This window comes from Cervus canadensis, chromosome 33, assembly GCF_019320065.1.
Source record: "Cervus canadensis isolate Bull #8, Minnesota chromosome 33, ASM1932006v1, whole genome shotgun sequence".
Lineage (NCBI taxonomy): Eukaryota > Metazoa > Chordata > Mammalia > Artiodactyla > Cervidae > Cervus > Cervus canadensis.
The window spans coordinates 35,791,480-35,819,091 of record NC_057418.1 but is presented as its reverse complement, the minus strand read 5'-3'; the positions used below and the strand labels follow the sequence as shown (position 1 = coordinate 35,819,091).

Sequence of the window (27,612 nt, the reverse complement as noted above, 5' to 3'; positions counted from 1 at the left end):
AATAGCGACTCAGTGGCTCTGGGAGAGAATGGAGGACGGGGGAGTCTGGCGTGCTGCAGGCCTTGGGGTCGCAAAGAGCCGGACACAACCTGGCGACTGAACAACCAGAGTCTGGTCCCTAGGCGTGGTCCCTGCCCGCCACTGAGGCAAAACCCACCAGGTGCCGGGATCCCCCGCCGGGAGAGCCCGACCTGGGAGGACACAACGCTGACCCCCACCTCAGGTTCATCTTGGGGGGTGTCCCCCCATGCACCTACCTCAGGCTAGGATGGCTGAAGGGAAAGAACCGCGACGTTCTCTCAGGCACATCATAGTGAACAGATGTGCCCTGCTTTCTGAGACCTCAGAGCTATTCTCATGGGAGTCTGACGTGAGACTCAGGCCCACCTTTGTGTTCACAGCCAGCCCCAGAGGCTAGTGGGAGGAGATGAAATTGTGTAAGACTTTGAAATAACCCAACACACAAACTGCATAGATGCGAAAGCGTTAATGCACCTTTCATTTAAAATAAGATTGAAATGGAATCAGTCATGAACTGCAGAAGGTAACTATGAATGGGTAGGATTCAAAGGGGACAGGTGTGTCTGAAAGGACAAGATAATCCATGTTCTTATTTCATGAGAGGTTCTGCACGCACTTTGTAAAAATTCCATGCAGTTTCGCTTTTATTTCAGTTTTAGGTCTTTGTGGCTTGACATTACCAGGTGCGTATTCTAGTCTGGGCCAGTTTGTTCATGGTCCCCCTGACTCCGCAGTGGTTTCCTCACTCAGTTCAGCTCAGTTCAGTCACTCAGTCGTGTCCGAATCTTTGTGACCCCATGGACTGCAGCACGCTAGGTTCCCCGTCCATCACCAACTCCGGGAGTTTACTCAAACTCATGTCCATTTGGTCAGTGATGCCATCCAACCATCTCATCCTCTGTCATCCCTTCTCCTCCCGCCCTCAATCTTTCCCAGCATCAGGGTCTTTTCCAATGAGTCAGTTATTTGAATCATGTGGCCAAAGGATTGGAGTTTCAGCTTCAGCATCAGTCCTTCCAATGAATATTCAGGACGGATTTCCTTTAGGATGGACTGATTTGATTTCCTTTCTGTCCAAAGGACTCTCAAGAGTCTTATCCAACACCACAGTTAAAAAGCATCAATTCTTCTGTGCTCAGCTTTCTTTAGGGTCCAACTCTCACATCCATACATGACTACTGGAAAAACTATAGCCTTGACTAGATGGACCTTTGTTGGCAAAGTAATATCTTTGCTTTTTAATATGTTGTCTAAGTTTGTTACACATCTTTTCTTCCAAGGAGCAAGCGTCTTTTAATTTCATAGCTGCAGTCACCATCTGCAATGATTTTGAAGCCCAAAAAAATAAAGTCTGTTTCCATTGTTTCCCCATCTATTTGCCATGAAGTGATGGCACCGTATGCTATGATCTTAGTTTTCTGAATGTTGAGCTTTAAGCCAACTTCTTCACTATCCTCTTTCACTTTCATCAAGAGGCTCTTTAGTTCTTCTTCACTTTCTGCCATAAGGGTGGTGTCATCTGCATATCTGAGGTTATTGATATTTCTCCCAGTAATCTTGATTCCAGCTTGTGCTTCATCCAACCTGGCATTTCTCATGATGTACTCTGCATATAAGTTAAATAAGCAGGGTGACAATATACAACCTTGACGTACTCCTTTCCCAATTTGGAACTAGGCTGTTGTTCCATGGCCGGTTCTAACTGTTGCTTCTTGACCTGCATACAGATTTCTCAGGAGGCAGGTCAGGTGGTCTGGTATTCCCATCTCTTTCAGAATTTTCCACAGTTTATTGTGATCCACACAGTCAAAGGCTTTGGCATAGTCAATAAAGCAGAAGTAGATGGTTTTCTGGAACTCTCTTGCTTTTTCAATGATCTAGAGGATGTTGGCAATTTGATCTCGGGTTCCTCTGCCTTTTCTAAATCCAGCTTGAACATGTGAAGTTTTCTGCTCACATACTATTGAAGCTTTGCTTGGAGAATTTTGAGCATTACTTTGCTAGTAGTGTCTGAGATGAGTGCAATTGTGTGGTAGTTTGAACATTCTTTGGCATTGCCTTTCTTTGTGATTGGAATGAAAACTGACCTTTTCCAGTCCTGTGGCCACTGCTGAGTTTTCCAGATTTGCTGGTATATTGAGTGCAGCACTTTCACGGCATCATATTTTAGGACTTGAAATAGTTCAGCTGGAATTCCATCACCTCCACTAGCTTTGTTCATAGTGATGCTTCCTAAGGCCCACTTGACTTCACATTCCAGGATATCTGGCTCTAGGTGAGTGATCACACCGTCGTGGTTATCTGGGTCATGAAGATCTTTTTTGTATAGTTCTTCTATGTATTCTTGCCACCTCTTCTTAATATCTTCTGCTTCTGTTAGGTCCATACCATTTCTGTCCTTTATCAAACTCATTTTGGCATGAAATGTTCCCTTGATATCTAATTTTCTTGAAGAGATCTCTAGTCTTCCCCATTCTATTGTTTCCCTCTATTTCTTTGCATTGATCCCTGAGGAAGGCTTTCTTATCTCTCCTGGCTATTCTTTGGAACTCTGCATTCAAATGGGAATATCTTTCCTTTTCTCCTTTGCCTCTCGCTTCTCTTTTCTCAGCTATTTGTAAGGCCTCCTCAGACAGCCATTTTGCTTTTTTGCATTTCTTTTTCTTGGGGATGGTCTTGATCACTGCCTCTTATACAATATCAAGAACCTCCATCCATAGTTCTTCAGGCAGTCTGTCAAATCTAATCCCTTCAATCTATTTGTTACTTCCACATAATTATAAGGGATTTGATTTAGGTCATACCTAAATGGTCTAGTGGTTTTCCTTACTTTCTTCAATTTAAGTCTGAATTTGGCAATAAGGAGTTCATGATCTGAGCCACAGTCAGCTCCCAGTCTTGTTTATGCTGACTATATAGAGCTTCTCCATCTTTGGTTGCAAACAGTATAATCAATCTGATTTCGGTGTTGACCATCTGGTGATGTCCATGTTTAGAGTCATCTCTTGTGTTGTTGGAAGAGGGTGTTTGCTATGACCAGTGCGTTCTCTTGGCAAAACTCTGTTAGCCTTTGTCCTGCTTCACTTTGTCCTCCAAGGTCAAACTTGCCTGTTACTCCAGGTATCTCCTGACTTCCTACTTTTGCATTCCAGTCCCCTGTGATGAAAAGGACATCTTTTTCTGGTGTTAGTTCTAGAAGGTAGTGTAGGTCTTCACAGAACCATTCAACTTCAGCTTCTTCAGCATTAGTGGTTGGGGCATAAACTTGGATTACCATGATATTGAAAGGTTTGCCTTAGAAATGAACAGAGATCATTCTGTCGTTTTTGAGATTGCATCCAAGTACTGTATTTTGGACTCTTTTGTTTACCATGATGGGTACTCCATTTCTTCTAAGGGATTCTTGCCCACAGTAGTAGCTATATTGGTCATCTGAGTTAAATTCACCCATTCCAGTCCATTTAAGTTCATTGATTCCTAAAATGTTGATGTTCACTCTTGCCATCTCCTGTTTCACCACTTCCAATTTACTTTGATTCAGGGACCTAACATTCCAGGTTCCTATGCAATATTGCTCTTTATAGCATTGAACCCTGCTTCCATCACCAGTAGTATCCACAACTGGGTGTTGTTTTTGCTTTGGCTCCATCCCTTCATTCTTTCTGGAGTTATTTCTCCACTGATCTCCAGTAGCATATTGGGCATCTACCGACCTGGGGAATTCCTCTTTCAGCATCGTATCTTTTTGCCTTTCCATACTGTTCATGGGGTTCTCAAGGCAAGAATACTGAAGTGGTTTGCATTCCCTTGTCCAGTGGACCACATTCTGTCAGACCTCGCCACCACAACCCGTCCGTCTTGGGTGGCCCCACACGGCATGGCTCATAGTTTCACTGAGTCAGACAAGACTGTGGTCCTGTGATCAGATTGGCTAGTTTTCTGTGATTATGGTTTTTCACTCTGTCGGCCTCTGATGGAGATGGGTCAGAGCTTGTGGAAGCTTCCTGATGGGAGAGACTGACTGAGGGGGAACCTGGGTCTTGTTCTCACTCAGGTGGAGCCCAGATCCTTGCAGTGGCCAGCAGGCCCGCACCACCCTGTTCCCAGAACTCCTCCGGCCCCTCCTCACCCCATCCTTAGCCCACTCCCGGGGGGCAGCACTCCTCCATAAACCCAGAACCCTGCTCCCCACGCTGGGCATCAGTCCCTCTGACCACGATGTGGTCCCCTCCTGTCCCCATCCCCCTGGCCTGCAGTGCTTATTTCGGGGCTCTTAGAACCCCAGCATGCCTCCCAGCTTGTCTCCTGTCCACACCCCGTCATGATGCTTGGTGGTATGGGGATGAGGATGGATGGGGAGAGAGAGAAAAGTACCAGAAGTTCCCTGGTGGCCCAATGGTTAGGACTCGGCTTCACTGCTAGGGCCTGGGTGCAACCCCTTGTCAAGGAGTTAAGATTCCACAAGCCACGTGGTGTGACCACAAGGGAGAGAGAGAGAGATCAATCAGGGGCTTTTCTTCAAATTCAGAATCGCTGCATCCCTTCCTTTGGTGTGTTTATTGTTAGAGTGGGCAGGATGAATGGTCCACCCAAGACTTCTTATCTCTAGATCGCATTTCCTTCTGCACGCGTTTCCTTACTGAACCCTTCTGTTCAGTAACCAGTTACTTTCATTCATTTTTCACAGTTCTGTATTAACTCTTTTTCCCGGGCAGACACAGTGCTAGGTTCCAGGCAAAAGCAAACCTGTTCTCAGGGAAACTCACAGTCCAGCCAGGTAGGTCTTTACTGATCACAGAACCAGAGCCCAGAGCCAGACGGGGATATGGCTGATGAATCCGAAACGAAGGGAGCCCTCTGTGGCTGCAGCCCCTCCTGTTGGCCCGTTTCATCTGCAGACGCACGGACACCGGCTCCTCTCACCCAAGGCGCCGCTTGTCCATTTCCTCCCGTGTGTCTGCGAGGCTCATGCGGTTCCGAGTGGACGTCAGCCGCCGTGGCCACGCTGTCCCGAAGGGCAGCACAGCTGGACGTCCTTTCAGGAGCAGATTCATGTGTTCCTAAAATAGCAATAGAGTCAGGTAGAAATAAAGCGCCATCCTTGGAACTGTGCTGGAGTCGGCGTCACCCGATTTATAATTCTAGTGCAGTGTGGCCGACACACTCGGGGCTGAAGCCGGACTGACTGTCCACCCCATTTGTATTCACAACAGACGGCTGACAATTACACCGCGTTTCTGGGCGCGTTTTCATGCTGCGTATGTAATTTGTCAACCAGAAAAGCAGTAGAATTAAGACAGATGGCTGACGTGAATAGAGCCTATTTTTAGAAGGAAAACTGATTGGCATGGAAATTTAATTTTTTCCGGCAGGAAAACTTGGAACCCTTTCTCTGTGTCATTTGTTTAAGTTAATTGAACAAGAGAAGGTATCTGTTCAGTTTTACAAGGGACTCCACGCTCTGCTAGTCTCTTTTCAAATACGGTATTAATCCTCTCGACGAGTCAGAGGAAACACACCACCTGGGGGGGGGCTTGCGGCAGGCCTGGGCGTCCCCCCGTCTTGGGCACCTCAAAGCCCTGTGTTCTGCGGTGTCCGGGAGGGGAGCCCGTGCTGGACAGAGGTGAGGAAGAGGAAGACGGGGCAATGCAGAGGCCCAAAGGAAGAGGAACAAGCGTGTGGGTGTTGGTGGTGTCTGGACCAGTCTCGTCCCCGCCTTCAGCCAGCAGGAATAAGGCGTGCTGATACCACCTGTGCACGTCCCCTGCTAAGGAGAATCACGTCCTCTGCATCCTTTGTTGGGGCTGGACTTGCTCCGTGGGCTGTGGAAGCACAGAGCTGCTCAGACAGCAGTGCCTGGAGACTCTGGTTTGCCAGCCTCGCTGGGCGCTGACCCCTGGCTGGCGTCTGCTCCAGGTGAGGACAGACCCTCTGGTCCTCCCCACCTGTCTGGTCCGTCCTCTCCATCTGAGCATCTGCACAGAGAAGGGAGGCCTTGCATGTGAACATGTTTACTGACTATTCCTCCCTTGCTTTTGTTGCATAAGGAAGATTATAAAGCAGCATTGTTCTCAAAATAAGGGACTCAATTGACCAGGGCTCGCTTGAAGGAGAAGCCAGTCCCACAGTAGCCATCCCAAGAAACGGACCCCCACGGAGAAGAAGTTCCTTCCTGGAGGCTTCCGAACAGTGTTCTCAACCCCCGACACCAGGCTGTGCCGTCCCCCACAGACCTGGGCTCTGCCCTTAGGGACAGGGACCAGTCCTCACGCCTCTCTGTCCGTCCCTCCTGAGCTTTCTGCAAACAATCGCAGGAAAGCATCTGTGGATAAAGGCAGCCCTCCCTCGCTGACGATAGTCAGTATCAGGACTCTGGGTCTGAACAGAACCCGCCGCTGTGTGCCGGTCCCCATCACCCAGACTGGGGGTGGGGGCAGCAGTCGGCAGGGCAGGTGCGGGAGCCTGAGCCCACCTCGGCTCCCCGGGGATGCCCCTTCCAGGCAGTGCCCACTCCTCACCTCCAGGCCCACCAGGGCCCCCAGCACGGTGCCCTGCCCACCCCCTGGCTTCCGGTCGGTTCCATCTGGGGAGACACCCCAGGAGGGAGGAGGGCAGTGTCCCTGGGCCTGGGCGGGGGTGGGGCCTGGCCATGCGGCTGCCGCCTCTGGCCCTGTGATGGCTCCCCTCACCCTGCCCCGGGCCATCGGCATGGTAAAAAATTTCTTCTTTCTTGTTCACCTTGCATCCTGTTCCATGGTGATTTGTCCATCTAGTCAAAGCTATGGTTTTTCCAGTAGTCATGTACGGATGTGAGAGTTGGACCATAAAGAAAGCTGAGCACCGAAGAATTGATGCTTTTGAACTGTGGGGTTGGATAAGACTCTTGAGAATCCCTTGGACTGCAGGGAGAGCCAACCAGTACATCCTAAAGGAGATCAGTCCTGAATATTCATTGGAAGGACTGATGCTGAAGCTGAAACTCCAGTACTTTGGCCACCTGATGAGAAGAACTGACTCATTGGAAAAGACCCTGATGCTGGGAAAGATTGAAGGTGGGAGGAGAAGGGGACGACAGAGGATGAGATGGTTGGATGGCATCACTGACTCGATAGACATGAGTTTGAGCAAGCCCCGGGAGTTGGTGATGGACAGGGAGGCCTGGCGTGTTGCAGTCCATGGGGTCGCAAAGAGTGCAACACGACTTTGTGACTGAACAGCAACAAAAATCCTAAAATTTTATTTGAAAAAAAAAATGAATATACTATTAACTTAAAAAAAAAAAACCACTAATGATTTTAATCTTCTCAAGTTGCAAAGGGGTCACAGCCAAGGAATTGAATGGCTGGCAGGCAGCTGGGGCACAGAGGGTCCTAGAGCCTCACTGGCCAGCGTGGAACCCACGCAACGTAGAGACCACACCCCAGGCAGCTAAGCATCCTGATGTTAAGGGTTCCCCTTCACCAGTCACTGAAGGAGCCTTTAAGACATCTCCTCTAGACGGACGCGCTGTGTGTTGACTTCCTTCACTAACAGAAGTCACCCTGGTGTCCGAGCTAGAACTTCAGTAACAAGAGGCAGTGTAGGAAGAAGCACCTTCTGCTTTTCGGGTGCCCGTGTGAACTCCCCAAACTCACCCTTCTTCCTCCAGCTGTGTAACGGCTTAAACTTAGTGTCTGGAGGCGAGCGCCCTCTTTTTTTTTTTTTTTTTTTCGTGTCAGTCTTGCTCACTAGGAAAGAAAGGATGGACATGCCTTTCTGGGCAGTGTTGGGTTATCTTGGCTGAGCTCAACCTGGAGACGGTGAGGGGGACGGTGCAGAAGGGATCCCAGCCGCAGGTGCCCGCTGGACGCCTCACGCCGCACACCCCGTCTGTTTCAGATCATCGACAAGAGCAAGAGGGACCCCTCGGAGGAGATCGAGATTCTCCTGCGGTACGGCCAGCACCCCAACATCATCACCCTCAAAGACGTAAGTGCCCGCCGGCACCCCCGCTGTCTCCGAGCTGTGTGTCTGTGCCCTGCCCCCCGGACGCCCCCGAGGATGCGGGCCGGCTTGCCACCCGCTCACCCACCCTTCCTGGTGCCCCGGAGCCTGAGGCCACTGCTGCCTGGGCCCCTCGGGGTCACCCGGCAGCCGGGGGCCCGACCTGCCTGGCCATTCATCATGTCCCATTGATGGCCCCCCACCCCTCCCTGATCCTGTAACGGAGTGTGCCGTGGGGGAGAGGAGAGAGACCCCGCGAGGGTTCTAAGCCAGCTGTGCTATCTCTCACCGTCGTGGAGAGCGTGCAGCCCGTGAAGCAGGGCTTCAGAGCTGAGCTTCAGGTCCACGGCCCCGGCCAGCTTCCCTCTGTCCTTGTTGAGTGATGTGGGGTCCGTGTCCCTGGAAGAAGGATGGGGCGGGGGGACCCGGTGCACTGGAGCCAGACGTATACTCCTGGCAGCGTCCAGCCCGGCTCTGGGGTCAGAACGGGGAGCACACTGGCCTCCTCTCCTCCCCTGCCCTCCACCCCAGAGTGACCCCAGGGTCATCAGCCCAGAACCTCAAGATACTAGGACACCCCCCCTCTCGATCTCCCCAGGGCCCCATGAATGCCTGGCGTAAGAGGCCTTCCTGATGCTGGCTCAGTTCTGAGGACAGGCCTATGCAAACAAAGCTTAAAGGAAGCCCAGCCCCCAGACCCCCGGCGGCACCCGCTGGCCTGCCCCCCGCCCCTCCCGGCCTGGCGCCCCTGTGCCCGCGACCTGCCGGCGGGCGGCCCTGAGCCGGCGCGCTCCCTCTCGCCCCCCAGGTCTACGATGACGGGAAGTTCGTGTACCTGGTGATGGAGCTGATGCGCGGCGGCGAGCTGCTGGACCGCATCCTGCGGCAGAGGTACTTCTCGGAGCGGGAGGCCAGCGCCGTGCTGTGCACCATCGCCAAGACCATGGACTACCTCCACTCACAGGGGGTAAGGCGCCCCCGGGGCGCCCGCGCACTCAGCGCTTGCTTGCGAACCAGGCGGCCCCGCCTCCCTCCCCACCCCCAGCCGCTCCTCGTGGGCCTGCGTGACCGCAGACGCACGCAGCCTGCGTCCAGGAGCTCGGTCAGGAGATTTAAATTCACTGGGACCCGTTACAGCGAGAAAGTACTTCGGGCTTGATGGTGGGGTGCTTGTCACTGTCCCGCCCCCACTGCCCGGGAGGCTGGTGATGAAACGACCGTGAGAGCTGAGATCGCAGCCCTCACCAGGGTCCGGCGCCACTCTGAGCTCCTCGTCTGGTCCGTTCTAGGCTCCGGATCAGACCCATTTCACAGATGAGGGGACTGGAGCACAGAAGGGTTGAGGGTCTCGCCCAAAGCTGCACGCAGAGCCGGTTCCCGCCCAGCACCATGCCTCCAGGCCCGCCACCACCGCCCCCCCCAGCCCCAGATTCCCTGCGCGGTCAGCACCCCCCGGGAGGCCTGTGCTGTTCCTCGGCCAGCTACACATGTGTGCCCTCTGAACAGGGCACTCCTCCGGGCCCACAGGGCGGTCGCTGGTTCCGGGATTAGTAAACCTTTCCCAGGACCGTCAGACTTCAGGGGTGGCCCTTCAGAGCGTGGTTTTGCAGGCTGGCCTCTGTTGCAAGAGGGGAGCTGGCACGGCGGTCTTTTGTCTCCTGGCTTTGCAGCCTCTGAAGCCCCGCCAGCCGCCTGCCGAGGCCTTTTCTTCATCTGCCTCCCCCGTCCTCTGCCTGGGCGTGAGCAGGACAATGAAGACACGTGGGCCCCACGCGGGGTGCGGGCACGCCACACGTTCTCACAATGGGCCTCTGTCCCCTTCAGAAGAAGCCGCTCTGTGCCCTGAATAGCTGAACAGCCTCAGTGCTTTGAGGTGCCGCTGGCTCTGTCCCGGCCGCTCCCTGGGCACAGACGCAGTCTCGGGTTTCTGGCCCCTGGCCCTGAGCACAGGACGGAGGCTCCTTGTCTGCACACCCGATGGGGTGCCTGGCACCTGCCCACGCTGGAACGTGGCCACACACGGCCGGCCTGTATCCTCAGAAATCCGTCCACGTTCCCGAGCACCGGCGGCGTCCCCGAGTGATGGCCCCACGGGACCCCCCTCACCCTGGACAGCAGCCTACTTATTTATTCATCCAGACACAGGCCATCCTAGGGCTGGGGCAGTGGGTCGGTCCTTGGTTTTGAGCATCAGTGTAAGAGAAAGAGAAGGGGGAAGGACCCGCAGAGTTCATAGCGTCCCAGCCAATGGCTTCCTGCCTCCAGACCCGCCCAGAGTAAACGGCTCCAAATGAGCCCTTATCTCGTGAGGGCATTTCCCCCGCGCCCTTCTCTCCCCTGCTCCATCCCACCCCCCCTCCCGCGAGTTAGGCATGACTCCTCCTGCCTGCTTTCCAGGTTGTTCACCGGGACTTGAAGCCAAGCAATATTCTGTACATGGACGAGTCTGGAAACCCCGAATCTATCCGCATCTGTGACTTCGGTTTTGCCAAGCAGCTGCGGGCTGAGAACGGGTTGCTTATGACCCCCTGCTACACGGCCAACTTCGTGGCCCCGGAGGTGAGAGGACCGCTGGGCCGGTGGGGGTCGGCCCTATCCCACTGCCGGAGCTGCCGCCTGTGTGGGGCACAGGAGTGGGCAGGAGCACCAGTGGGAAAGGGACTCTGACTCTGTTGGGTCAGCCGCTGATCGTGCTCAGACACGGCTATTTTAACATTTTTATTTCCTATTTGTAAAATCTGCAATGTAGAATTGTCATTGTGCCATAGACGATTTCGACCAAATCTGCTTGCTTGTTAAGACTTGCAGTGAGAAGTGTGCATCTCAGGTGGCCCCAGGGGTAAAGAACTCACCTGCCCATGCAGGAGACATAGAAAACTTGGGTTCCATCGCTGGGTCAGGACGATCCCCTGGAGGAGGAAATGGAAACCCACTCCAGGATTCTCTCCCGGAGAATCCCATGGACGGAGGAGCCCGGCAGGCTACAGTCCAGGGGGTCGCCAAGAGTTGGACAGGACTGGAGCAACTTAGCATGCAGGCACAGAGTGAGAACTAATGCGTTGGTCTCTCCTCACGTGGGAGGGGAGCCAGCGGGTCACCTGGGATCAGAAATCCACCCACAGCTGCACCGGGAGACCTTCTGCCAGAATTCCTGCTCCAGACTGTCTTCCACGACAAGCTCACGTGGGCGCCGTGGGGTAGAACGTCATGGTTCTGCAGGGATTTGCGGATGAGAACCCGCGTGGATCCTGAGGGCCCTCCTCCGCGCTCGCCTCGGGGCCTCCGAGAACCAGGGCAGCGCATCCTAGGAGCACATTTCCCCGTTTCCGCGCTGCCGGGGTCGTGCCCCTGAGGTCCTGCAGTCCCTGATGAGTTTGTGAAGACAAATCCAGCTTCTTGCTTTTTAGGAAACAGCCGAACCAGGGGCGCTGGCGGGAGCAGGACTAGTGCAGAGCAGGCTGACGATGCTGGGAGTGAGGGGGTAGGGGGGAGCGTCAGGAATGAAAACAAGCCTCGGGTTCCGCGTGGATCCTTCTGGTTGCGGGTGAAGCTGCCCCAGCGCTCCCAGTGGGCGCGGTGGCGGATACCGCGCTTCCTAAGAGAGCCATGCTGACACCTAGTGGTCAGGCTGTGAACTGCCCGAGCCGGCAGGGTGCGCAAGCTGACCCCGGGCAGTGGGCCCCGAGGAGGATGTCTGCGTGCCTGCCGGGATACGGATGGACGCTAAGCCCGGGATGGGCCGTGGGGCCGGTATTAGACTGTCCAGATGATACCTGCGGCCCCTTAAAAAACATTCTGGTTCTATCTGATCAACATTGCTGCCTTATTTAATCGATGCTAATAATAATATTAATGGTTTTAGTGATTCTAGACTACCTTACACTGATCTATTACTTTACCATTTACCAAATACTTTATCAGTATTTTTTGCTTTTATCCTCATATGCCGTATGGAATGGATGGGGTAGATACTATTAGCCACATTTCACAGATTCAAAACAAACAAACAAACAAAAAAAAAGGCTCCATGTGTGGAAGGGACATTGAAGATACTCAGCTAGTGGAGATGAGAAGAGCTTGAACACCGATCCCTGGGTGCATTCACACACCTTGGTGACCTACCTACGGTGCTGGAGACGCTGTGCCCCAAGTACAGATAACCCGGCCCTTGTGTCTAAGGAAGCTGTACACAGCTCTCCTGATGCCACGTTCAGTATAAATCCAGTGACCTGCAGTTTCCAGGAGCATCTGTGCTCTTTCTTTATTGTTATTCTCAACTGTGAGCATAGCAGAGGATTGCCCTCTACTGCAGTAAGTGATCCTGGGACACATGAAAATTCTCCCATCCTAACTAGTCCTCAAAAAGTCAAACACAGACTTACCCAGTGACCAAGCAATTCCACTTCTGGTTGTAAACCCAAAAGCAAAGGCAGGAATGGAAATCTGTCCGCTGTGTTGACCGCAGCCAGAAGGTGGAAACAACCCGTGTCCATCGATGGATGAATGGTTCAGTGGGATATCAGTCAGCCTTTAAAAGGAGGGAGGGCTTCCCAGGTGGCGCTAGTGGCAAAGAATGTGCCTGCCAATGCAGGAGATACTAGAGACTCGGGTTCCATCCCTGGGTCGGGAAGATCCTCTAGAGAAGGAAACTGGCAACCCACTCCAGGATTCTTGCCTGGAGAATCCCATAGACGGAGGAGCCTGGTGGGCTACAGTCCATGGGGCTCAAAAGAGTCAGACATGACTGAGAGACTAAGCAAAAAGGATGGAAATCCTGTCCCACGTCACAGCATGGATGAACCTTGAGGACACCGTGTTAAAAGTGTGATAGAGAAAAACACAATGATATGATCCCTCTTACACGAGGGGCCTCGAGTCATCACATTTACAGAGACAGAAAGTAAAATGGTAGTTCCCAGGGGCTGGGGGGAGGGGAGTGGGGAGCTGTTTCTTGGGGACAGAGTTTCAGTTTTTCAAGATAAAATGAGTTCTGTGAAGGGAAGTTGGTGACGGCTGCCCAGCAATGTGAATGAATCTAACATCACTCAACCACACCTAAAAGTGGGGAAGGTGGGAATGTTGTGCTAAGTATATTTTGTGAGCTAAATCAAAACCTGGACAGCGTTTTAAAAGCAGAGACATCACTTTGCCAACAAAGGTCCATCTAGTCAGAGCTCTGGTTTTTCCCAGTAGTCATGTATGGATACGAGAGTTGAACCGTAAAGAAGGCTGAGCACCAAAGAACTGATGCTTTCAAACTATAGTGCTGGAGAAGGCTCTTGAGAGTCCCTTGGACTGCAAGGAGATCCAACCAGTCCATCCTAAAGGAAATCAATCCTGAATATTCATTTAGAAGGACTGATGCTGAAGCTGAAACTCCAGTACTTTGGCCACCTGATGCAAAGAACTGACTCACTGGAAAAGACCCTGATGCTGAGAAAGATTGAGGACAGGAGGAGAAGGGGACGACAGAGGATGGGATAGTTGGATGGCATCACTGACTTGATGGACATGAGTTTGAGTAAACTCCGGGAGATAGTGAAAGACAGGGAAGCCTGGCGTGCTGCCGTCCATGGGATTGCAAACAATCAGACATCACTAAGCATCTGAATGACAAACAACAGTCACTTCAGTCGTGTCCGACTCTTTCGACCCCGTGGACTGTAGCCCACCTGCCTCCTCTGTCCATGGGATTCTCCAAGCAAGAACACTGGAGGGGACTGCCATTTCCTCCTCCAGGGGGGTCTTCCTGACCCAGGGATCAATCTGCATCTCTTGTGTCTCCTGCGTTGGCAGGCGGGTTCTTTACCATTAGCACCACCTAGGAAGCCCAAGTATATTTTACTACACTAAAAAAAATTCTGCCTTTTTCCCCCAAACCACGTGACTTGCGAGATCTCAGTTCCCCAACCAGGAATTGAACCCAGGCCACCACAGTGAAAGCCCGGGATCCTAACCACGAGACCACCAGTCCCCAAACTTCTTCCTTCAAAATTAAATGTTTCCTTTTCCTTCTGTCCTTTCCTTCTGTTGGCTCGTCAAGAGCCAGGGCTCCCTGTGTGTGCTGGTCTTGGGGAAATCCTACTGCGGGGGAATTGGGGTTGGCTTTGCAGTAGTAAACAGTGGTCTCACTGAAGATGTCCCCCGCCCCCGCCCTATGCCCCAACCCCCACCTCCACCCCCCATACCCTGCCCCCCATCTCCGCCCCCCATACCCCACCCCCACCTCCACCGGCCTTAAGGTCCCATCACAGCTACACGCTTTGAACCTGAATTCCTCTGCCCGCGCTGACCCGCGTCTGCTCTCCCCGCAGGTCCTGAAGCGGCAGGGCTATGACGCGGCGTGTGACATCTGGAGCCTGGGGATCCTGCTCTACACCATGCTGGCGGGGTAACGCAGGCCGTGTGGGTGCCAGTCGGGCCCCCGCCCAGGCCCAGAGCTCAGGCCCGGGGCCCGGCGGATGGTCAGGGAGCGGGGCGGGAAGTTGAGCGCTGCCTGTCGTTCAAGGGTGTCTCTGGAATTAGGGAGCTGGCACTGCAGGGCTCAGCTCACCCACAAAACCCCAAGCCTCAGACCACGAGCCCACTCTCACCTCTGGACCACACACCCTCTGGAAAGGTCACATCTTGGCTTAGAAATGTCTTCTCGAGCCAGGAAGTTGCAGTGTCCTGAAGCCAGCAGGCGGCCCCGGGCTCCAGCTCACAGATTCACCCTCACTAGCTCTGCTCCCGGGTGAATCCTGACCTGAGCCCCTCACTGTTGAGTGAGAGGAGGACACGGTGTGACATTGAAAGCTCCTTCCAGCCAGGAAGGTCTGGAATCCTAAGATCCCCTAGTGCCCAGCAGTTTAGACTTTATTAAATACTTGGGTGGCGGGGCAGGTGAGATGTCTAGGTCATCTGGTCCTCTTTACGGGGGCAAACTGGAGAAAAGGGCCTCGCAGGGGTGACCGAGGATGACCTGCGTTTTGTGCGGCCCCAGTGAGTCGGTGACGGTGTCCAGTGGAGGGGGGTCCCGGGTGGCCTGCTGCCTCTCGCCGGCACCCCACTTGGTGACCCTTCTGGTGCTTGCTTTGCCGATACATAACTAGGAGCACAGACCTGCCACTGAAGGCAGTGCTGTCAGAATTACACAGAAGCCCCTTCCGAGGAAGGCTACACTGACCCGCCCTGGTTTGTGTGAGGAGGGTGGCAGGAAACCTCTATCGCACATTAGTGGTGGTGCAAGGACTATTCACACTCTGTGTGTGTCTATGCACACGCTGCTATAGTGTATTATGCTGCCCATTTCCAGTTGAGCCTCAAAAGATTAATTTGTCAAAGAACCCACTGTTGGTAATATATCAACCAGACTTATCATCTCAGACTTCAAATCCCAGGCTCCCATGCACTATACCACACTGTTGCCATGGAAACCGTATCACTGGGGAAACCACTGTACCACTCTGTCACTGGGGAAGCCAGAAAGTCCCAAAGGGCTTATCTTTGGGTCCACAGAACTTTCCTCATTTGCCCTATCAACCTTTAGCACTGGGCAAGTAAGGAAAAGAGACACAGCAGGAAGAAATAAATTACGCTTTGCCATGAATCTTGGATTTGGAGCATGATGGGAAAGAAAAAAACTGATTGTTTTTACAACAAAGAGGCACAATAACCTTTATCTTAGATTATAAAATGGAAGCTCATCACCATAAATCTCCTATCACACAGATTCACCCCTTTTGCGAACGGGCCGGATGACACCCCTGACGACATCTTGGCAAGGATTGGCAGCGGAAAGTACGCCCTTTCCGGGGGAAACTGGGACTCCATCTCTGACGCCGCCAAGGTGAGCTCTCTGCCTGGCGCCCTCACGGCTCCGGGGTGGAGATGCTGCGGGAACATCTCTGAGGAAGCTAGAGGATACTTTCCATGCAAATAACGTAGATATTTTATACTCAGAGATTTTGTACGCCTTTCAGATAAAAAAAATTATTTTCGCAAAAATATTTCATAACCCTTTCACATTTTCTGTAGTCTTGTATATTAGAGTTCTTGAGGGACACAGAATAGGGTGTGTATGTACCGAGATACTGAGACAGAGGGAGGGAGGGCTGTTTCTATGGAGTCGTGGGGGCTGGTAATGGTTAAGTCCAATATCTGCAGGGCAGGCGGGAAGCTTGGAGACTCGGGGAGGTGTAGATGTTGCCTCTCTCGTCCAAAGCTGTCTTCTGGCAGAATCTCCTCTTGCTTGGGGACATCAGTCTTTTTTCACTTAAGACCTTCAACTGGTTGGATGAGGCCCACCCACATCATGGAGAGGTCGATGGATTTAAATGTTAATGTCACCTTCACGGAAACGTCTAGGCCAGTGGGCTTGGTTTTTGATAGGTTTTTGCCTTGCCACCTGGCTTGTGGGATCTTGGTTCTCCACCCAGGGATCGAACTGGGGCCCTCAGCAGTGAAAGCGCCGAGTCCTAACTACTGGGCCATCAGGGAAGTCCCTGCTGTGAGGGTTTTTTTAATTTATTTGGCTGTGTTGTCTCAGTTGCAGCACTCAGGATGTTTTGTCATGGTGCACGGACTCTCCAGTTGCAATATGCGGCCTCCAGAGCACATGGGCTTCCACAGTCACATTTCGAGGGCTTAAAAACTTGCTCTGCAGCAGGTGGGGTCTTAGTTCCCTGACTGGGGATCGAACCTCTGTCCCCTGCATTGCAAGGAGGATTCTTAACCACCAGACCGCCAGGGAAGTCCCTGTGAGGTCTTGAGCAAGTCAGTAAAGTTCCCTCAACTTTTCATTTTCACACCTGAAAATGGGAAGAACAATCCTCCTAGGAGATATTTGTCTCAACAAGTTACCCAGACTAGTGTCAGCAAATTTAAAAAGGCTTTGGGTTTCTCGTAGAAGGAGTTGCTTGAGGGTGTATGGTATCTGTGTCGTGGTTAATGACCACAAATTCGGTTGAGTGATGCAACTTCACACTAGGCAGAGACTTTGACTTCATTTCGTTTTGGAATGTGGTGGGAACACGAAGGGCAGGAGAGCAGGCTGGTGGGAACCCACAGGTTCTCCCTGGGGCCTTCCTTGGGCACATGGTGAACAGGTGGACACGTCACATCTTCCCCTGCCACATGGGGCGTCATATTCAGCCCCTCCCCCAAGGACGGTCCTGATGACTCACAGGAGTAGGTGCATCAAGTGTGTGAAGACAGTCTCACGAATTCCATGCAGACGCAAATCACAGTTGGAACCATACTTGTTTGTACACACATTTGCCTGTATTACAACATGTTAGTATAAAGACTAACTCAGTCTTTAAACCCATTTTAGGAGTTTTTGTTATTACATTATAATCAAAAAAGAAAATCACCTCTATGGAACGTGAAATCTTTGAACACATTTCCAAATAGGAAAAGGAGTACGTCAAGGCTGTATATTGTCACCCTGCTTATTTAACTTATATAGAGTACATCATGAGAAACGCTGGGCTGGAAGAAGCACAAGCTGGAATCAAGATTGCCGGGAGAAATATCAATAACCTCAGATATGCAGATGACACCACCCTTATGGCAGAAAGTGAAGAGGAACTAAAAAGCCTCTTGATGAAAGTGAAAGAGGAGAGTGAAAAAGTTGGCTTAAAACTCAACATTCAGAAAACTAAGATCATGGCATCTGGCCCCATCACCTCATGGGAAATATAAGGGGAGACAGTGGAAACGGTGTCAGACTTTATTTTGGGGGGCTCCAAAATCACTGCAGATGGGCAACTGCAGCCATGAAATAAAAAGATGCTTACTCCTGGGAAGGAAAGTTATGACCAACCTAGACAGCATATTAAAAAGCAGAGACATTACTTTGCCAACTAAGGTCCGTCTGGTCAAGGCTATGGTTTTTCCAGTGGTCATGTATGGATGTGAGAATTGGACTGTGAAGAAAGCTGAGTGCCGAAAAATTGATACTTTTGAATTGTGGTGTTGGAGAAGACTCTTGAGAGTCCCTTGGACTGCAAGGAGATCCAACCAGTCCATCCTAAAGGAGATCAGTCTTGGGTGTTCATTGGAAGGACTGATGCTGAAGCTGAAACTCCAGTACTTTGACCACCTCATGCAAAGAGCTGACTCATTGGAAAAGACCCTGATGCTGGGAGGGATTGGGGGCAGGAGGAGAAGGGGACGACAGAGGATGAGACGGCTGGATGGCATCACCGACTCGATGGGCATGAGTTTGAGTAAACTCCGGGAGTTTGTGATGGACAGGGAGGCCTGGCATGCTGCGATTCATGGGGTCGCCAAGAGTCGGACACGACTGAGAGACTGAACTGAACTGAACTGAATGGCAACCAGACCATTAATTCCATAGCTGGCAATTATTTGCAGCAAATGCTGTACCAAATATGTATGGCGTTGAGGACAGTAATATTTTATTACATGTCATAAAATGTAACGGAGGACATTGTGATTGGTTTGTACCTGTGGGATAGTCCTTATTTCAGCTCGTCCCTTGGGAAGATTATAATTTTGACTCAGTATTGCAGTAATTTACATGCACTATAGAACATCTCCACATTTTATTTCTCCTTAGATGTGAAATCTTACCTCCAATAGACACCCGGAGTGGGGATTCTCTAGTGGTTAGAACTCCATGCTCTCACAACCAAGAGCTCGGGTTCTATCCCTAATCAGGAAACTAAAATCCCACAAGCCACTGGGCACAGCCAAATAAATTAAAAATAAATAAATCTGGGGGGGACCCACCACATTGATGATGGTTAAACCTTTTTTTCCTAAAATTCACCTTCAACTCAGGTTCTTATAAACCTGAAAGCAAACGTTTGACCCCAAATGCACAGTCACTCCCAGGACAGTGGTGAGGTTTTGCCCTGACAGGGAGGAGGGGGACGGCTCTGAGCACGGGCAGCCCTCACTCCTGCCCCCGCCCCGCTCACCCTCCCCGGCAGGACGTCGTGTCCAAGATGCTCCACGTGGACCCTCAGCAGCGCCTGACGGCAGTTCAGGTCCTCAAACACCCCTGGATCGTCAACAGGGAGCACCTGTCCCCAAACCAGCTCAGCAGACAGGACGTCCACCTGGTGAAGGTACTGCCCACGGTCCCGGCGGTGGGAGGGGGACTTCCTGCCGGTCAACCCCCCGGGGTCGTGGGTGCGGGAGGGGAACCAGGAACCGGCACCGACAGGCGTCCCCCACACCTGCGGTCACATACCAACTCTGGCGAAGGCGCCACTTCTGAACAGCTTCATCACGTGTGTGTATCTGTGTGCAAGACATAGAGGAGAGACAGGCTGAGGGCCCTGTACCACGCCGGGCGCCAGGCCCTCCGCTCTGGACCTGAGCTCTGCAGGCGCCTGTAAACACCAGAGGGCACACAGCTGAGGCTTCACCAGCTGGATGGCTGTCACTGCCCAGCTCTGTCACAGCACAGAAACAGCCCGGATGGCACCTGAGTGGTCGCTGAGTTCCAGGAAGAGCGTATTTATACCAGGCAGCGGCCGGCTTGGGCCCTGGGCGGGGTTTCCTGACCCCTGCCCCTCCCCGCCCCTCTGCAGCGAGCCTTTCCTGGTAGCTCACCCGCCACCACACCCCTGCTGGCGTGGCCTCTTAGCTTAGGGCATCTCGAGGCCTTGGGGGCCGTGCAGGAAGCCCTGGACGATGGGTGAGCCCAGAGCAGGCGCGCCCGCAGAGCTCAGGGCGGACGGCCGAGGGGGTCTTGCTCGGGGGTCTGGAGGCCTCGCCCCACGGAGACGCCGCTCCTTTCATCCTTGTCTTACGGTGGGCCCGCACTGCCTGGCTCTTCTGACCTGGTGGGGCGGCCATCATTTCCGGGCCACTGCGGCTGTGTGTCATTGAACCTACATACGGCCAGGCAGTGGCTTCCGGTCACCCCGCTGGTGACGCCCCGGCCCCTGTGGTGCAGCCCAGACAGACGGCCGGCGTCCAGAGGGCCAGGGGGTCCACACGGTGGGGACAGGGGGTTCCGCCCACGGGCTGTGTGCCCAAAGGGCTGAGCCCCGGGTGCTCCTGGTCGCCCGCGGAGGCTGACCCCGTCTTATCTGCGCTGCTGTTGTGATGACATGGGGCAGTATGGCCCAGTCCTGCTCCTCGGGCGGCCTGGCCCATCACGGCCTGGCCAGAGAGCCCCACGCCCCGTCAGGACGTGTGAGGCCCGCACCCGTCTGCGGCGAGCCCTGCGTCCCGGTGGCACCCTCCTCCGGGAGGGGTGCGCAGGGACGGGGGCTCCTGCGAGGAGCCGCCCAGCCCGACCTTCCCAGGGCGGTTAGAGCTGCTCCAGGAGCGGCCCCGGCCCCCGAGTGGGTCCCAGACCCTCAAAACGAGCCGAGCTGGGGGCCGACGGGCTCGGCCGTTCCCAGGACGGTGCCCCGGGGACCCAGCAGGATGGGCGTCGGGAGGCCTCACCCTGGGGCTCCGCGAGAGCCCGAGGCGTCCATTCAGTTCACTGGACGATGGGTCTGCGTCATGCGTCACTGCGCAGCTCACGGTGGGCGGGCGGTGGGCGGGCGGATGCGGCGGTCAGAGCAACATCCCGATGTCTGAGTGCTCCCCGCCCGGGTCCGCCGGCCGCCCAGGCTCAGCGAGCCCGCCTCCCCCTCGGTTTGCAGGGAGCCATGGCCGCCACCTACTTCGCTCTCAACAGAGCCCCTCAGGCCCCGCGGCTGGAGCCCGTGCTGTCGTCCAACCTGGCCCAGCGCCGGGGCATGAAGAGACTCACGTCCACGCGGCTGTAGCCGAGCCCCGCGCCTTCTCTGCAGCCGGGAGAGGATCCGACGGTGACCCCCGGACGCGGCCGGGCCGACCTGCCCCCTCCGCCCCCACCAACCAAACGGAGCCCTTCCTGCACCCCTGACCGTGCGGAGCACCCGGGGGCTCCTCCGGGCCCGTGGGCCTGGCACATGGCTTGTGTTTCTGTGGAGAGATGCCTCCTCCAGCTGCAAAGTCAGCAACCTGGTCCCACCTCCGCACGCAGCCTGGATGTCACGGAGAGGAGGGGGCGGCTACGGCAGCGCCCCGGGGGCCCGGCCCCTGCGCCCACGGCTGAGTGACCGGCGGGCGGACGCCTGGTCCCTCCGAATGATCCAAAGAGCCCTTGTCTCCTCCGCCCCCCGCCCCCCGCTTGGACCGAGACCCCGCCTTCTCTCCTGTTGCAGAGCTGGCGGGGGGCGAGGCCACCCCAGAACCAGTGGCCGCATTTCACAAGCATCACTGGTGTCCCCTCGCCCGGGAAGGAGCCAGCCGAAGCCTGTGCCACCCTGACGAGGACCAGGGGCTGGTGGAGGGCTGCTCCACTCCCGTCCCGAACTTCCGAGAGGTCCCGGGCTCCCCCCGAGTGCTGGCTGTCCCTTTCCAGGTCCTTGGAAGCACCGCGGTGGCCGGGGGAAACCCGAGCTCAGCTGCTTCCATCCGCCCTTTCTCTGTTCCCCTGGAGACCTCTGCCGCCCCCGCCTCTCCAACCCCGCCCGGGGCCAGAGGCGAGCAGCAGGATGCTTGCAGAGGGCAGGCTGCCCTTTGTGGAAGCTGGGCTTTTGTGCTGTGTGTTGTGTTTCTGTCGCACAGGGCTGTCCTCAGCTGAAGTGTCAGGGATGTTTAATGTCTCTAATGGGCGTGTGCACACGGGAGTGAGCGGCGTCTGGCAGCGCTGGGCCCCCCTGCACTCAGGCAGGGAGGGCGCGCATGTTGTTCTCAGCCAGGTTTTCACCAAGAAGACAGGATTTAAAAGTCCCTCTATCTCCACTCACTCTGGTACCCAACCCCAAGTCAAGGAATGCCGCACTCTAAAACTATAGCTCCCTAGCTCGGTCTAATGGTCTTCAGACCTTAAAATATAAGCATATTGCTGAAGCTTTAATTATTCCACGAGGCTTTTTTTCCCCCTCAGAACCACACAGAATGAAAAGTTGGGACCAGATCCATGTACTTGTTTTCCCACAAAACCCTTTGAGGCATTTCTCATATTTCTCAATAGAAAGTGCTTTTTCCCCGAGGCTCAAGAGACTTCTGCCCGCAAGGGTTTCGTTCTAGGTCAAGACGGTTTCACCTATTATTGGACACTTAGGCAAACCCGAGTGGCCCCAGGTCACAGGTTTTGCCCTCCTGGAAATCGACCAAGATCGTTTGTATCTTGTTTGCTGCGCAGAGAACGTCTGGTCCACCGGCCGGTGGGCCTTTGTCCTGGGCTTGTGGGCAGGTTCGTTCATTTGCTTCCAGTCGGAGCCTCGCAATGGAGGGAGAGAGAAGGCAGAGGAGGTGCAGCGCTGGGAGGGGTCGGCGTGTCCTCTGAGCGGCCCGCGGGCTCGGCTCGCCTTGGTGCAGCCCTCCACTCTGACCTCTCTGACCCCCCCAGCTCTACTGACCCGACGACGTGACTGTCCGTGAAGCGCCCCACTCCCTCACCCTCCTCCGAAACGAGGCTTTCCGCAGAAAGTCCCCCGGAGAAGTCAAGAGCCCATTTTCAACTGAACTTGCAGCAGTCTTGAGTGAAGCGGCCCGCAGCTGGGCCTTCTGACCGGCCGGCGGGGTGTGAGTGCAGGCGCGATCGCTGCGCCTCCACCGCGCACGTGCGGCTTCGCGGGGTGTGTGCGCCTGGATTGGCCGCCAGCAGGCTCACCGGATGCCCTGCCCCCTCACAGAGCCAGACACCCCCGGTTCACAGAAACCGCAGGTGCCCAGCCCTGGATCGCAGGCCTCCCGCCCAGCCGGACCCCCGGGGTCCCCACTCTAGTCTCATCCACCCTGCCCCCCCACTTTAAGAGAAACACCTGACTCACCCCCCGCCCCGGAGTGAAAGCTTTGCACCCCCGTGTCAGAGGAGCGGAGAGTGGGCTTTCCCGTGTTCCCCAGGTCGGGCGGTCAGCGATCCCAGATCCCCGTCGCTGTCAGGAAGGCGGTGGGCCTGTGAGCGCTTCTAGCGCTGATGGAGCCAGTGTGTTCACCGGGGTGTCGCTCCCGCCCCCCCTCCCCCCCGCGGGGTCCCATCGCCTCCCCAGCCCCGCCCCTGCAGGAGGATCTGATTTGCACTCTGCTCACGTGGGCTGGCTCCCCGCGCCTCTCCGAGGGCCGTGGGGTTCTAGCTTGGAGGGGGCGCCGAGCTGCTGAGGCCTCAGGCCACCAGGGAAGGGACCTGCCCCCGCTCCACCCCAACGCCCAGCACTTTGCACCCCAGCCCGCGTCCATGTTTACAGGGGACTGTCGTGCTCACGCTTTATATTCCATGTTGGAGATGGGCGGCCACCCTATGGTATTTATTACGCTTTCCAGACTTTATGAATAGGTTTTTTAATAAACACGGGTTTTATGAAGTGTACTATTTTTCTAGCACAGCTCTGACACTGGCCTTTCTCTACTGTTTCGGGTGATGGTCTGCAGGTGAGCGTCTGGCCTCCCCGCCTCCCGCCCTCCTGCCAGCCTCCGCCCCAGCCAGCCGGCCCCCTCTCGTCCTGGGGGCCAGAGGCATGGCTGTGTGTGTGCACGTGTAGGTGAGAGTGCTGAGTGCGTGCACGTGTGTGTTTGTGTGTGCACGCCCCGGGCAGCCAGGCAGGAGACAGTGGATGGTTGTGTTGGCAGCGAAGCAGGCCTGGGGGCCGGCGGGCTGCTAGGCTCCATCCCCACGGTCTCCGCCGGGTGCTGCCACGTGCCACATCACGCCCATCTTTTCTTTGTACAGAAATAAAGCAAGAAGCTACGCTGTTGGTCATCAGCTCTCCAACCTCATTTCTTCGCCCCCCTTGGTCAGTTCCTCACCTGTGTGTGTCAGCAGGCGGGACACACACACACACACACACACACACACACACACACACCCCTCTCTCTCTGCAGGCCACACTGCCCCCCCCTCCCCGCCGCAACACACACACACACATCTCTCTGCAGGCCAGACCACCCCCCCGCCCCGACACACACACACACGTCTCTGCCGTCATTTTCGGGGCTGCTTCCCCAGCAGCAGAGGGGTCCCTCCTGAGGGCCTTCAGGGAGGAGGCGCGCTGGATTTCAGGGCCGGCGGTAACACACGAGGAGTTCTTTGCGGCCCCAGAGGGAGCTCAGAAAACACCCCCCAGAAGAGGCTGCGCTGGAGAGAGCAACTCGCATGCATGGTCTGTGGCTGCACAACAAGCCCCACTGGCCGGGGGTCGAACAGCCCCTTGGGAAGTGGTTCTGGTGGTCAGAAGTCCCAGCTGGGCCCACGGAATGAAGGCAGGGCCGCGTACCTTCTAGAGGCTCCGGGAGACTCCGAGCCCCACTGTCTGCAGTTTCTGAGGTGCCCACACTCCCTGGTTCCCGGTACCTCCCTGCAGCCTCAGAGCCGAGTCCGCCGTCCTCCCAGCTGCCCACCCCCCCAGAACCCGGATGTGCTCCCCACCGTGAGGCCAGCTGACAGCAGCTGAACTCCACCTGCGGTCTCAGCCCCCCTTTGCCCCGGGACCAGCCCGTGACACCCCCGACATCCTGTCTGCCGGGCGGGCAAAGGTCAGCCTGTGTGTGGATCGCAGACAACTGTGACGTTCAGGCTCTGCTTCTCAGGAGCTGACCAGTTACCTGCTGCAGTCTCGCGGGACGCGGGCCGGATAGGAGACTCCGCGGGGCACGTCAGTCCCCGCCCCCCGCCGGGTCGCTCCGGGGGTGGGGGGCGTGGCCCAGGCCCAGGGCGCGCAGAGGTGCGGCATCACTGCCAGGCCAGACCTGGGGAACCCCAGGCCACCACCAGGGGCTGCAGGCAAACGGCCGTCCTTGGCCCAGGTCGGGACGGTTCTGTGCCCCCGGCCGTGTGCTGTCAGCGAGCGTCAGCTCCGTGACTGCTCACACGTGTGCAGATGAGCAAGGCCGGGGGTCCACCCTCCCCAACACCTGCGGTCTGTACCTACTGCCCTCACTTGTCACCCGTGAGGCGGGGAGAGGGGCTGGCCTGGGCCGGGGGGTCTGCGGCCTTAGCTCACCCGACGTCCAGCTGATCCTCAGCCACCAGTGCAGGAATCTTCTGCAGGATGTGAAATAGGCCTGCAGACACCTTTCATGCAGAACATCCTGTCTATATTCGCCAATCCTGCTTGTCACTTGGCCTGAGCACCACCAACCAGGCCAGTAGCCATATCTGCTTCCCAAGACCCTGGGATCTGAGGCAGGTGAGGGAGACTTGGGCCCCCGGTTTCCAGAGCACCCCCGGGTCACCCGGTTCTGGGCCCCAGCAGATCCCGGCGTTCATCTGCTCTGAGATCTCCCAGGTAATGAGTCCCGCTCGTGGACGAGGACAGAAACCAGACGGCGCGTGACCCGGGATCCCAGGTCAGACGTTGGCTCTGCCATTCAGGTGGCTGGACAGACGTGGCCCTGACCCGGGGCTCGGCTTCCCGGGCCGGACGCCGGACGAGGGCGCCTCCCTTCCCGGGAGGGCACCCGCCCACCCGCCCCAGCTACCTCTGCTTGTCCACGCTGTGACACAGTGGCGGTCACTTCATCATGGACACGTGGACTCAACACGTGGTCCCCCGTGCAGAGTCACTGAGTCAGAGCACACCTCTTGAGCTGGGACCACACGCCCATCGCGGTCCCGAGAGGTTCCGAGCCGCGGGGCAGGGCCCACCGCTCGTGAAGCCCAGCTTCCAGCAGGAGAGGAACAGCGCAACAGAACACAAACCGTGACAGGAACGGACACCAGTAACAGCACAGCGGCGGTAACCGCAGCCGCCGAGGGGAGGCCTGCTCTGCAGACAAGGGGAGCTGCGCTTTCATTCAGGAAGGCGATTCAAAGCGCAGTCCTTAGGATGTGCTGGCTCTTCTCAGAGACACATCTTATCAATCTTTCAGTGTCAAGCCCGTGACTTTCCAGTTTTATTTAGTTGATTCCCCAACAACGGCTCTAATTCAGGATCTAAAACCAACAGCCCTCATGTATGACACGTGTCCAATCTGGTGTGTATTTGTCACTTCACTATGACGAGGAAAAACATCACATAAACATTTGGCAGAGAAACAATTTTCAATATGCTGTTCTCATTGCACCTGAGCTTAGGCAAGAGAGTCAGGATTTCCAGATCGTAGGTGTGGTCTCAGCTCAGAAACAGCACTGCTGGCCGCCAGTTCCATGATTTCAGTGTTTCCCGCAAACCTTGTCCACGCAGGGTTTCTTTCCTGAGGGAACAGGAAGTCAGCTCAGCGCCAGACCCTGACCTCAGGGCTCCCAAGCTCTGCTCTGGGCTGAGGGGTGGACTGTGAAATTGGAGACTTTGGTCAGGCGGACACATGCCAAGGCCTGCAGACCTTCTTTCCAACTCTGCTTCTTTATCAGGTAAACCTGTGGACTTGGAAACCAGATCGATCAGGTTTTGTTTTTAGTCGGAAATAGCAGTTGAAAAGGTAGATGCTCAGACTGAAGAAAAGATTTTTTTTTTTAAGAGAAATTAAGAGCAGTGTTAGGCTCTGCACATAAATTTAAAGCACATTTTCAGAGCCTGAAATTTTTGCTAACAAACTCTGGCCTAGTGACACAAGATCCCCAGTGAGACCTAGAAAACATCCAGAGAAATCCGGAATCACGTGGGACTTGAGCCAAAAGACTGACAGGAACCGCAGTGGAAGCATAATGTCTAAGCCCTTGAGGTTAATGATAAAACAATTGATCTAAGTTTCACGCAACCAGATGAGCGACTGTCCCTGATGTTTTGGACAAAAAGAGGCTAGAGGTCAGCAGGGCGCCCAGACCACAGTCCACGGGGCCGGGACCCAGGTGCCCAGACCTCGGTCCACAGGGGGGACACAGGTTCCCAGACCACGGTCCACGGGGCCGGGACACGGGTCCCCAGGCCATGTCTGCGGGGCTGGGACGCAGGTTCCCACGTCCCCCGAAAGTTCAAGTGGCTTCAGACTTCCCTTTCCTCTAACAAAACGTTCTAGGACCCCTGTGAAATGAGGAGGAGGCAGTGCGGCCCTGGTGACCCCGGGGCGGGGTCTCAGTCTCCTGAGGGCTGATGGAGACGCTGGGAGAGGGGTGCACGGCAGGAAAGGTCCAGCAAAAAAGGGGGTGCCCTGAGGCGCGGTCAGGAAGGTTCTCCCCGGGACGGATGGAGAGCGGCTCGGTCTGCTCACAGACACCTTTCTTCAGACCAGCTCCTCGCCAGGCCCCAGGGATGCCAACAGAACCCGGCCCTCCATCCGCTTCCTTCCTGATGAGAGGAGACAGAGGAAACAAACAAGTCACACAAAGGACGAGGCCAGCACAGGGTGCCCAGAGCTGTGGGGGGACACGGGGAGGCCCAGGGGGCAGCGGTGGGCAAGCTCAGGCAGAGAGGGAGAGGGTCTCCCGAGAAGATGCTCTGAAGGAGCTGGTGGGCCAGGGGAGGGGGGCGTGCGGGGCAGGGGCTGCAGGGCTGGGGCTGGGGGGAGGAACTGCAGAGCGCCGCAGGAAGAACCGCCTGAGCTCACTTCCTCCTCCCAAAGCTTCACTACAGCCTCACTCCCAGCCCCAGCACCCCATACCCCGCACAGAGAAGGGTTTCCCGCCAGTTTGCAATTCTCAGGACGGGCCACCAGAGGGCAGTGTGGGCCCTGCAGGTGTGGACAGGGTCACTTCCGCCCCCCGCGCCCCCCCCCCAGATCACACGC

General features: G+C 55.4%; 1 protein-coding gene across 5 annotated transcripts in view; it reads left to right on the top strand.

The window, feature by feature from the left end:
* RPS6KA2 (ribosomal protein S6 kinase A2) overlaps positions 1-23,710 on the top strand; it is a 279,876-nt gene extending 256,166 nt beyond the window's left edge. For 4 of the 5 annotated variants that reach the window (XM_043457442.1, XM_043457444.1, XM_043457445.1 and 1 more), the window contains exons 15-21: positions 7,900-7,989; positions 8,813-8,971; positions 10,402-10,563; positions 14,319-14,395; positions 15,715-15,832; positions 18,945-19,082; positions 20,622-23,710. In XM_043457442.1, coding sequence (XP_043313377.1) covers positions 7,900-7,989; positions 8,813-8,971; positions 10,402-10,563; positions 14,319-14,395; positions 15,715-15,832; positions 18,945-19,082; positions 20,622-20,747 — 870 coding nt within the window. In that variant the 3' untranslated portion in view covers positions 20,748-23,710. The remainder of the gene's footprint in view (positions 1-7,899; positions 7,990-8,812; positions 8,972-10,401; positions 10,564-14,318; positions 14,396-15,714; positions 15,833-18,944; positions 19,083-20,621) is intronic. The other variant, XR_006267302.1, reaches the window with a different exon arrangement.
* Positions 23,711-27,612: the final 3,902 nt, after the last annotated feature.